Source organism: Cotesia typhae, unplaced genomic scaffold, assembly GCF_013202065.1.
Source record: "Cotesia typhae breed Kobodo isofemale line unplaced genomic scaffold, CoteBio_Ctyphae contig_20, whole genome shotgun sequence".
NCBI classification, from domain to species: domain Eukaryota; kingdom Metazoa; phylum Arthropoda; class Insecta; order Hymenoptera; family Braconidae; genus Cotesia; species Cotesia typhae.
In genome coordinates this window covers 2,969,284-2,982,056 of record NW_027423725.1, presented here as the reverse complement: position 1 = coordinate 2,982,056, position 12,773 = coordinate 2,969,284, and the positions used below count along the sequence as shown (strand labels likewise).

The 12,773-nt window shown below is 34.8% G+C and overlaps 1 protein-coding gene across 1 annotated transcript; it reads right to left on the bottom strand.

Annotated features, from left to right (window-relative positions):
* Positions 1-2,498: 2,498 nt before the first annotated feature.
* On the bottom strand, positions 2,499-4,070 carry LOC141538083 (uncharacterized). The gene is made up of 3 exons (XM_074259375.1): positions 4,058-4,070; positions 2,996-3,961; positions 2,499-2,624 (listed from the first exon to the last, which is right to left on the bottom strand). Exon 2 carries the CDS (start codon positions 3,743-3,745, stop codon positions 3,065-3,067), a length of 681 nt encoding a protein of 226 aa, XP_074115476.1. The 5' UTR covers positions 3,746-3,961; positions 4,058-4,070; the 3' UTR covers positions 2,499-2,624; positions 2,996-3,064.
* Positions 4,071-12,773: the final 8,703 nt, after the last annotated feature.

Here is a 12,773-nt window from a genome sequence, read left to right as displayed (position 1 = left end):
CTGCTGCCTATATCTGTTGCTCTCCGTAAAACTCGTGGGTACTCTGTGGGGCCTCCGGGTGATCGAAACTATTCGATTACCCATCTGCTTTACATGGATGATCTGAAGCTGTATAGTGCTGATAAAGATCATCTATAAGCGGCCCTCAACATCATAGCAGAGTACACACGAGATGTCGGAATGTCTTTTGGGTTGGACAAGTGTGCGGTCGTACATCTGGCGAGGGGTAAGTGCTCTGATACTGGTGATGATGTCGAGTTAGTGGATGGGAGCGTCTTAAGACAATTAGACGCCGGGGAGTTGTATAGATATCTAGGAATGGAAGAGCACCGTATGCATGCGGTCTCTGAAGTCCAAACAGCTCTCCGGAGCGAGTATGTTAGGAGACTCCGGAAAATTTGGTCCTCCGAACTTTCCGGCAAAAATAAAGTCTCAGGCCGCACCAAAAAGGTTGAATTTGCATCCATACGATAGTAGTGATGATTGCTAGTAAAACAATCACACTACTAATAAGTTGTTCTCTTTTTTTTGGCTGCTCAGCAGTTCTTCCACTCTGGATTTCGACGTTGTAAATATTTTTCATAGATAGTTTGTTTATTTATTTATAATAATTAATTATTTATAATTTAAAAATGTATATGTTCATAAAGGAACTACTGCTCCAAGCTCGGTTTCTTTTCGACTGAGAGGGTAGAAGTACCGCTTTTGGCCACCTTAGCACTGTTTTTGGCCAGTTAATATTTGAATTAATTTATAAAAAATTAGAGTATTATAAGCATATTTTTGTTGAGTTTTGAAAAATTTATATTGAAATAAATTGAATTTGTAATAATTTATTTATATAAATTCATGTCTATCGTTTATTTGAACAATAAATGGCCATAAATGGTACAGTGGCCACAAACGGTACTTCTACCCTAGATAATAATCATTTTTTTTCAGTAATAGCACATGATATAAACAAAAGTATAACGGTACTTCTACCCTAGATAATAATTATTTTTTTTCAGTAATAGCACATGATATAAACAAAAGAAGCTTGAGCCTTCAGCTCTGCTTCTTTCTAGTCAATCATGTTCTATGTGCAATATTGTTATAAATAATTTGAGCTTACAAAGAAGCTAGAGCCTTCAGCTTTGCTTCTTTCTAGTCAATTTTGAGCTTTGTCCATCACAATATAAATTTATTAATTAATTTAAAATAAAACAAAACAATTAGTCATGATGTAGGCCTACTGGGGATCCCGCCATGTAAAATAATGGGAACGCATACCATAACACAGTACCTCCAGGGTGATGCGGAAAGCTGTGTTCAATATTATTATGATTATTATTATTATAAAAAATAGCATGAAGAAGGTAAAATATTTAAAACATATTAAAAAAAAAAAAAAAAAAAGTTTAACCAGGCGAGGACTCAATCACAAAAGCTCCGTTGCCGCAGACTGGCACTTACGCCGCGCAGCAACCGTAGGACCTGCCGTAAAAATGTAAGAACTAATATAAAAACTGCGTTTGAGAATTTCCAGTAATCAAACTAAATAATAACTATTATAAATAACCATTGTTATTATTATTATTATTATTATTATTATTATTATTGTTGTTATTGTTGTTGTTGTTGTTGTTGTTGTTGTTGTTGTTGTTGTTGTTGTTGTTGTTGTTGTTGTTGTTGTTGTTGTTGTTGTTGTTGTTTGTTGTTGTTGTTGTTGTTGTTGTTGTTAGTATAGCAACATAAAAAAAATATTTGAAAAAAAAAAATTGATTGGGCGAGGACTCGATCTCAAAAGTTTCGCCGACGTAAGCTGACACTTACGCCGCGCAGCCGTCATACATTTTGCAGGCAGAATGTAAAAACTAAGATAAAAACTGCGTTTAAGAATTCCCAGTAACCAAAATTATTAGTAAGAATTATTATAAATAACCATTGTTATTATTATTATTATTATTATTATTTTGGTATTAAATGCTCAGGGGGGTTATCCCCGGAGTCCGATTCTCCGAGGGCCCAGCCTGAGCTCCATCCGTTACTGCTGGACCACTCCGCACAACAAGGCGGTTAGTGATCACAGCAGGCCAAAGTCATTTCCCTTAAGAGACGGAGAGAACCAAGCCTCTTTTACTGCCACGTTGTTCATATATCTGTTGCCATACAGGCTCTATCTGCTGCAAGATACGGTTATTTAAAATTTTTGTAAAAATTTTATAAACCGCATTCAAGCAGGTGATGGGCCTGAAATTCTTAGGGTCAGACAAGTCACCTTTTTTAGGTATCAGTACGGTTCGCCCTTCTACAAGCCAGTTCGGAATCGGATCGTCAGCTCTAATGTACGATGTAAATATGCGGGCCAGATGGAGGTGGTAACTTCTTCCACCAGAAGACATTAAGGGGGATAGCCACTGTGACGCTGGAAAAAATAGGCAATTTTCGGGAATTTTTTTTACTAGGATAATAAAGGAATTTGGGGATCGGGTTTTTTTTGTTTTATAAAGTATATGTTGAGGATAATTCTCCTAAATTTTTATTCAAAAATATTTTGTTATCACAAAGTTATAAACATTTTTGTAGAGCACCAAAAAAATTTCCCCCTCCATTGCCGGTACTGTAACTCAAAAACGGATTATCTGAAACAAAAAAACCAAACGGCATTTTAATCTATAGGAATGTCGCTATCGTCGCACGTAGGGGATTTTGAAAATTTTGATTTGAGAAAAAATGGCGCCATATTGAAAATTTTTTCGTCTTTTTCCTCATTTTTTGGACTCAAACAGCCTTAAAAATCTTAAAAATTAAAATTTTCAAAATCCCCTACGTGCGACGATAGCCACTAAGTAGACGAATACGGGGAAACAAAAAAATTGAGAATCGGTTCATATTTACGAAAGTTACAGTACCGGAAAGTTTGAAAAAGTCGTTTTGAGAAAAACGCGAGTAAAGTTTTAAGAAGATTCTCGCAACTTTAAAATCTAGTCTTTCACAAAATATTCATACTCACATCAAACTATCAAGTCCTGGGCCATATGAGGGTTCTTCCTCCTTATCTTTAGTATTGACCTTGACTTTTTTATTTTTTTTTACTGGCCGTTTCCATGCGGCTTTCAGCAGCTTTAACCCGAGTAGCGTCGCGCTCAGCGCAGTATGAGTAGAGTGTTGGTCCTACTTTAACATCGAGATTCTCTAATATCTTCAGAGTTGCTAGAGCCCCATCATTGAATGTAATTGTTGAAATATATAAAGCTATTTCAACAATAAGGGAACAAGAAGAATTTGTTTTTGGGGCGAGCTGCCACACTAATGCATTGAAGCTTTCATTATTATTTTGTGTAAACCCACCGACACATCGTTCCAATAACTCTGGATTCGATAGATCTTCATAAATCGGTATTAAAGCTTCCGCAATATCTGCAGGAAGTGGTGGTTTTTCAACTAATGAGTCCAAAGTATTTGTTGCCACAGCTTTTTGAAATTGACACCACGAATTTGCACCTTCAGGACAAAGAAAATGCTGCGGATCTTCGGGTGATGAAAACTTGTGATAAAATGTTTGCCAAATAGCATTATACATCTCATCAACATCATTAGAATGACGTCTGATTGCTAAACCATAATACTTTGTAAATTCATTAATTGCTTTGTCCGTTAATCGACCTTTCCCACCTAAACTTTTCTGTGTATTTTCTTCTTTTCCTGTTTTTGTCTTCTTGTTAGTTCGTTGCTTCTTCAAAGCCCTTAGTCGACTGCCCATTCGTTTTTGCACGTGATTAATACATTCCTTTTTTTTTTATCTTCACCATGTCCCCATACGGTTTAGCATCACAAATATTTTTATACGTTTTAGTGTCACCATCACCTATATAGTTTACATACTTAACGTTATGTAATAACTCTGATCGCATAAACATCTCTTTTATTCCATCTACCTCCATTTGTCCAGAAGAATTTTCATGGTTTATTGGACAGTCTAGAGCATGGTCTTGCATAAATTGATCGTATTCAGCTGTTCCTTTTTTGAGCTCATTAGCGCACACATCTTACAATAACTGGATTTCATACTTACATCTACGATTTTGCCAGTGAAGTAACCAATTAGAGAAGATATACCAAATGAAGATTTAAACCCTCTTTTCTTCCAACTACCGTCACCGGAGACAGAAATTCCAGGAATGTCATTGGATTTTAAATGCTTGCAGGTTTCTTGGATTTCTTCTTTAGCAGCTTTTTTCAACACTAAATCACAACAGTTTCTAGCTGCATTTCTGATTTGTGTGACCAGACGATCGTAAAAGCTATGGAACATTGGTCGTGGTAAATCCATGAAAGCACAAAATCTTTCAGGTCCAGATAACCCAATACCAATTATCCGCATTGCAAAGATGAAACGGCGATTAATTTCATACGCATTCTTGATGAGTGGACATGAATTTATCAAAACTGGATCACATTTTTGCAGTTCACAACTAGTTTAAAACCTAATCCTCGAATACTTGTCTCAGTAAAGTTTACATCACCACCACACTTTTTACACGATACACAGCCACTTAGTAAATTAAATATCGAAAAAAATTTATAATTTTGTAGCTAATACTCGAATCAATTGTACAATCAGATTTTTGTGATAATTTCCTCTTGGAAGCACTATCACGTCGTTGAGAGCCAGTATTTTTTCAGTTTCATATCTGTTGAGCGGTCGATTAAATTTTTTCCTGTCGTTTGGCAGTTTTCTTTCGTTTTTAATAACTTTACTTTGTTTACGATCCATTATTTAACAAATTTTTTTGTTAAATAAACAAAAAAAAAAGATCAGAAGATTTAAAAAAATAAGTAAGTAAACAATAACGAGTACACTAAGAAACTCAATAAATTAAAGAACGAGTGTGTATTCATACAAAACAACTAAACTATGAGGTACAGTATCTCAACAATAAGAAAAAATATACGTTAAAAGTCAAATAATTGTAACGGTTGACAATCGTGAGGAAAACAATCGCCAACCCGTACGAATCAAAGACGGAGCGAGCAGGCGACGTTTTCGTCGAAGCGCCGCGCGTAAAACGGTCAATCGACGCGCTCTTATAAAAATGACTATAACTCGAAAACTATTCGGAATTTTTCTATAAAATTTGAAATACATAATTTTGAATATATAAACTTCAGTTTAATGAAAAAAAAAAAAAAATTTTTTTTCCGAAATTTTACAGTGGCTATCCCCCTTAATGCCATCTGATCCCGGGGCAGCCCAATTTTTGCTGCCATTTAGAGCTGAACGAACTTCATCCACACTGACTGCAGGACTTTCTTCATCAGCATTCTGCCGACGGTATTCCCGACAGAATGCTTTGAAGTCGTGCAGAGCTGGAGTATTGGCGTTCACGTTTGGTTGATCTCCATACAACTCAGTCCAAAAAGCTTCCACCCGTTCAGGTGTTGGATAAGTCCCGGTAACATCGGTCTTTGGTGTCACAAATCGAGAAGGGCTGGATCGAAACAACGAGTTGTCGACCAACCGCTTCAGCCTTTTCTCTAGTGACTTTTTGGCAGTCACTAAAGCCCGCAATTTATTGAGACTCTTCTTTGATGACAAGAAGAGTACTCTTGTTCTGTATGTGATGACACCACCGAAGTTCAGCAGCAATGCGTCGAATTCGGGGCGTGTATGCTTTAATGCGGCAAGAACCCTTGGTCTTGGAGAAATAAACGCTCTTATGGGACTCCGAAAGGAGGAATTTAAGAGCGTCATCAGGAACGCCGAGGAAAAACTACTCCTTGGCGAACTGATGGACAAGTCCATGCACAGCGTGTTCTTTAAACACGTGCGTGATCATGGCTTGTCCACCCAGCTGACGTTTTCCTTCTTAAAGTCAGCTGGCCTGATGTCCGAGACTGAAGGGTTCATATTTGCCTGCCAAGATGGTGTCATTAATACTCTTGAGTACCGTAGCAAGGTGCTCCAGGTGCAGCTTCCGGACACGTCCTGTAGGAGGTGTAGACAACATCCGGAGACGCTTATGCACTTTTTGTTGGCATGTCCAGTGCTGGCGAGAGGTGCATATATCCAGCGTCACAATGCTGCCCTGAGAGTACTGTTCTACTATCTTCGTCATTGCTACGGTATTGACGTGACACAAGTGCTGCCTTATCTGCCAGGAGATATTCCCCAGGTTGTTGAGAATGACAGTTGCAAAATTTATTGGAACATGCCATTTGCAACAACCCGGCGGATAGATCACAACAAACCTGATATTGTGCTCATCGACAAGGCCACTCGTGACATTTATGTCATTGAGTTCTCGGCCCCGGCTGAATATAACATCTCAGCCAAAGAAGAGCAAAAAAGACAAATATATCAGGATCTCCTGTTTGAAATTAGCAAACTTTACCCAGGTTACCGTGTCAAGCTTGTCGTCCTGATTGTTGGCGTCCTAGGAGGGATGAAACAGTCTTTTGTATCCTCACTTGCCAAAGTTCCAGCTTGCTCATCAAAAGCTGAGTTCTTGGCAGTTAGGATGCAGAAGGCTGTTTTACTTGGTTCTCTCTGTCTCTTAAGGGAAATGACTTTGGCCTGCTGTGATCACTAACCGCCTTGTTGTGCAGAGTGGTCCAGCAGTAACGGATGGAGCTCAGGCTGGGCCCTCGGAGAATCGGACTCCGGGGATAACCCCCCTGAGCATTTAATAGCAAAATAATAATAATAATAATAATAATAATCGTAACGGGAATAATATGAGGGAAAATTTAGAATACGATAACGAGTATGATGATGAATTTTATGAGCGCCCTGTTTATGAAGATTCACCGTTGACAATTGCGGAGAGTATGATGATCATGATGAGCTTAGTCCTTAAACATAACCTTTCTGACTCTTGTGTTGAAGATATCTTCGAAGCAATAAGTATGCATTGTCTTCCAGAAAATTTACAAAAATTAAATCTATATTATTATACAAAATTTTTTAAGCATGGTAATTCTACAAAAAAGCACTATTTTTGTTCTACATATAGCTCTTCTTTGAAAAAAGAAAAAGATAACTGCCCTGTTTGCGACAAAGAAGAAAAAGCTCGATATCTTTGCACTTTATCCATCACAGAACAGACTCGACAAATTTTAGATAGAATAGAAAATTATAATTTCATCACCCAGAATGCTAACAATCATGCACATAATTACAATGCTTTAAAAGATATCTCTGACGGTCTCGTATACCGCGAACACCAGGAATATTTCTCGGATTTAGGTTCACTTTCATACACATGGAATACTGATGGTGTTCCAGTATTTAAAAGCTCAAAAATATCAGTATGGCCATTCTATCTACGGATAAATGAACTGCCGTATGACAAGAGGATTCGAAGAGAGAACACTATTCGTGCTGGATTATGGTTTGGGGATGATAAGCCAATACCTCATCTATTTTTGGGAGCTTTTGAGCTAGAATTAAAAACTTTATTTAATGGAATTAACCTCTATTTGACACATATTAATAAACAAATTTTTATAAGAGTTATGTTGTTATGCGGTACATGTGACTTACCTGCAAAGTATGCTTTTTTAAATTTTCAACAATATAATGGAACTTATGGCTGTTCAGTCTGTAAAATTAAAATAGAAAAAACAAAGCTTTTAAATCAAAAATCCATACGGGTTTATCGTTACCAGTCAGTCTTAAATTATCACACTCTAGATGAAACAATAAAATTTGCAAGACAAGCAAGAAAGAATAAGAACAACCCCAGAATTTCAAAATGTTTACACGTAATTCAAGGAGTTAAAGGTCCCAGTGTTCTAAATAAACTAATGCCTAATTATGTGACTGGCACAGGCATCGATTCTATGCATGCTTTGTACGAAGGAGTTACCAAGAAACTCATTTATTTGTGGGTAGATCCCTCTCTTGCCAGTTGTCCCTTTTCTCTTCGACCAGTTTTAGATGTCATCGATGAAAAAATATTGAAAATACGAGCGCCGAATTTTGCTCATCGTCAACCTCGAGAGTTATCAAAGTACCAATCATGGAAAGTCTCCGAACTCAAGGCTTGGTGCTATTATTACTCTCCTGTTATTCTGTCTACAATCATGAAGACAGAATATTACAATCATTATTTATTATTTGTTTTCGCAATATCTTTGTTGAATAAAGATGTCGTTTTATATGAAGACATTGAAGTAGCTGCTGGATTACTTGAAAAATTCGTCGATTATTATGAAATTTTATACGGAGTAAGATTTGCTAGCATCAATATTCACCAACTTCGCCATTTACCAAATGATGTGAAAAATTTTAGACCATCGTGGGGAAACAGTTGTTTCACTTTTGAAGACATGAATGGTAAAATCGTTGCTAGCGTGAATGGGACTACAAATGTTGAAACACAAATTATGAATGGACATTGGCAATACTTAAGATTTAATACAAAAGCCGAAAATTTACCGGAAGGATTACTTCGAAATTTCGTTTTACGTCAGAAGAAACAGTTTAAAATCTGCGAGTCATTCAATGATGCTCAAAGTATTGGAGTTTATAAAATTTATGATCCAGTAAACGACCATGCAGTGTTAAACATTTTAAATAATGGCGTGAATAACAATTTCACTGTCAGAAAATACTTCCGTTTGCTCAAGAATGGTTTACTCTACACTGCAACATCATACAGTCGTTCAGTAAAGACAAATTCATCATTTGTTCAATATAAATCAGAAGAAACACTTCATTTTGCAAAAATTCTGTATTTTGCTAAAATTTCTGGTTGCGATTGTTCTGGCAATAAATGCTTATGTAACGGATTACATTTCGCCATTATAAACTTAATTGAGATCAAGGATAATGTTAAATTTACGTTTGACGGGGATGGATTTGAGCTTCCTTACTTGTATGAGTGTAAAGTAACAGATAACATCGGCTCAATTCTTGTTGAAAATTTAATAAGCGTGTGTATTGTGTCTACTATGATAATAAACTATTTTTAGGATGTCGAATCAACAGTCATGAGCGTGAATAAAATTTAGCAAATACTAATTATCATTTAATTACCTGCGATCATACAAATATATTTTTTATATATTTCATGTAAAAGTTCAAGGTTCTTGAAAATTTTTTTCACACAAAAGTTCAAAGTTCATAACTTTGCAATGTATATATTTGATCCATTACATGTAAAAATGTTCTATTTGTTGCGAAAGTTATTTAAATAAAGCATAATAGTTATGTATCAAACGTAGTGATTTTTTAATTATAATTTTCCTGATTTTATGGTTGAAAATTTAACAAATTGTTTTTTTGCATGATAAATAGTTATCAGAAAGAAATAATTGGTCTGTTTCCTCAAGATTGTACGTAGAAGACTCTAATTACGCTCCGAAAATATCAAATTGTTTAAATAACTACTTATTCTATTGCTTTAGAACTTCAACATGAAAAAAAAATGTTTTTTAGCAAGGACTCCAAAATTTAGTCACTCCCACACCGTATTCACTTCAATAAATATTAGAGCAATATAGTTATTGTTAGAAAAAATTCTTCGCTAAAATTTTGTACGAGCAAAACAAAACATAATTTTTTACGTCTAATAAATTATTCTAAGTATGAGTTTTGGTCTTGTTTTGTTCTGATAAAATTTTAACTAAAAATTTTTTCTAAGTTCCATAATTAGTCTTGTTTTAATCTTCCGTAATACAAGTATTACACAAGATAGTAGACGAAAAACAAATCAAAATTCACGGAATAGTATAAAAACAGTTTAAACAGATCAAAAACCGACTAAAAATATTTTTAACTATTCATTAAAGTACAAAAACCGATTGTCAAGTTCAAATACAGATTATTTAGATTAAAAAACGTTCAAATTTTTTGACCCGGGATTGTTTTTAATCGCTTTGAGTCATTAAATATTCATCAGTAGTTTGGTCATCTATCTATAGATTTAATATTGAAAAAATTTCAATGAAAATTTCTGAAATACTTCTCGTATAAAAAATATGGCACTTATCCACAAAGATGATCTGACTACCTAGCTATGTGTGTTGATCTGTTGATGCTAACATTTTGAGTCTTGAGGAAAGAAGAATTTGTGCTTCAGTTCTCCTGCTCGTAGGTCTGTTAAAGGGAGACATTATATGTCCCAGATTTCTGCAAAAAATTCCCTTTTCTGTTCCCCATTACATTTCAATTAAGTAATGACTCTGAGAAAAACGTTTAAATAAAAAGTTAAAATTTTGAGAAAGAATGTGATATTTGTATTGATATTTTGTTTGTATTAATTGGTTACTTCCTTAAATTAACATTATCAAATTAACTAAGATATTAAATTGTAACCGTGGGGTTTAGCCCAGGTCCAGTTAGCTACCCCTTCCCTCTTTAGAAAGGGCGCCACTGGGATTTTAGACACGGTGTCCCAGAAACCGGAGGAGCATGAGAAGGAAAGGACAGGGTCGTGAGAAGTCCGAGAAAGGCTGCGAATAAAACTGAGAGAAATTATTAGAAAAATATAAATGATTTATTCAATCAATCTCCACAAACTTAACAATCTCCTTAAAACTAACTTAATTGTGAGAACCTCTCACCTACGTTGGCCCTTGCCAATTTTTTCTATAACTAATTTACCAATTATTCAACCTCGTCACTCCGACGGAATATCTCAATATCTTAATTTCCTCGTCAACCTGACGGAATACCATAAAATACCAACTAATTACCTCGTCAACCTGACGGAATACCAATTAACATTATTTACCTCGTCAACCTGACGGAATACCGATTAAAACCTATTCCCGACTGTGCCCCCGACTCGGGCGTCTACGCAGCGGTTTCCTAACTTAATCCGTTGTACCCCCGACTCGGGCGTCTATACAACGTTTCTAAATAACTCTCTAAATTCCGTACAAAAATCGTCCACCGGACGCTAACTTAATACACACTTTCTCTAATTACTCAAATTTCTTCGAATTACTAATTATCTAAATTCCTTGAATTTTACGCTTAACATTTCTTTAATACAAAATACCAAATTCACTAATTTAATTCATTACCAAAATTTCTCAACTAAATTCTTTAACAGTTTTCTCAAAAAATTAATTCACTAAATTTACTAAATTAATTGAATTTAGCCCAATGGCCTAGAATTAATTTTACAAAATTACAAATTTCAAATTCTACAAATTTAACAAGCCTCATTAAATATTCAACTTACATATATTCCAAAGTGACCTTGACTATCTAAATTACACAAATGCTTCTACTATTTCAACTTAATCAAATAATTTTAACTAAATAATTTCTCATAACCAAAAGGCTTGTAACAAACTAATTAATTGACAATTATGAATAATTTACTTATAAAAGAATCTATTAAATTAAAAGTGACATCTGAGACAATAGCGATCATTAATTGACAAATTTTATTACAGTTAATTCGGCCTCTCAATTTTCAAATTCAAGCTTGGCCTGAAATAATTGTAATAATAATACCTGACTTAACTTTTACAACTCTCCAAACGTTGAGTGAAGTCCTGGTGGAAACGGGCGAAATCAGCGGCTGGTTGGTCTCTCTCTCTCGTCTCGAATAAACTTTCCGGCTCCAAGTAATGGGTTCCCAATTCCGGATCGTAGATTGACTTCCTTCTTGATGGTCCTGAATCTTGATGACAGAATTTATTACACAGCACTACACTGACTCACTGTTTTGCCAAAAGCCTCACTGTCTCAAAGCGTCACTGGCTCAAAAGCCTGGCTCAAAAGGTATTACTTGTTCCAAGGGCTGGCTCAAAAAGCGTTACTTGTTCCAGGGCCTGACTCAAAAAGCCTTGATGTTTCTTTTGTCGGATCTTTTATAACCCTTGACTCCGAGTTCTCGAACTTTCCTATTGTCAACCCCGCTTCGTTTTTTTGGGGACAGCAGTGGGGACTTTCGATTTGCACGCCCGGTGACAAGTCTGAACTACTTGTCAAAATCGAACGGTAAGGGAAAACCCTCATTACCGTGGCGTCAATAAAGTGGTCGATAACGACCATGAGAAGTTCAGTTTTCCCTGTCACAAAATTTTTTAAAATAAATCAAAATCAATGAAATTTTCATTTAACTTTATTTATATATACCGTTAATTTTACATTCCTCCTGTACTAAAACACAAAAATTATTAAAAATTACTTGATTAAAAAAATTTAATTCTCATAATAATATTTTTTATTCATGTCAAAATGTTATGAATTATAAACAAAGAATTTTAAATACATTTTTTTAAATTAAAAATAGATTATTGGCATAATATAATTTTTGAAAAATAATATTTACTCCAGAAAAATTTTTTAACAATTTTTTTTCATGTAGTAGATAAGAATAGTTTTACGATTTAAAATCTACGATCTAGTGATAAATAAAATCAAAGAAATACAAATTTTGTTTTTGCCTTTAATTGCTGTATTTTTATCTTGGCATTCTTTATAAGAAAAAAAAAATAATTGCAATGTTCTAAACATTACGTATGAAACAATAAAAATAACAATATTATCTACAGTCACATACATTTCTAAAAAAAATAACAATTAATGCCAGCAAATTGACTAATTAAGCCGTCAGAAAAATATATATGAAACTTATTGTAATTATTTCATAATGTAAGATTACTGTTAATTGAATACAAAATAATCAGAATAGTATAGTTTATTTCTATATCTTAATACTTAGATTTTCTATTGGCTGTTAAAGTCGTAGGATAAATTATTTGGATGCGATACAACTTGCCACGTAGAAGTTGTTTTGCTGAGAGTCAAAAAAAAAAAAACA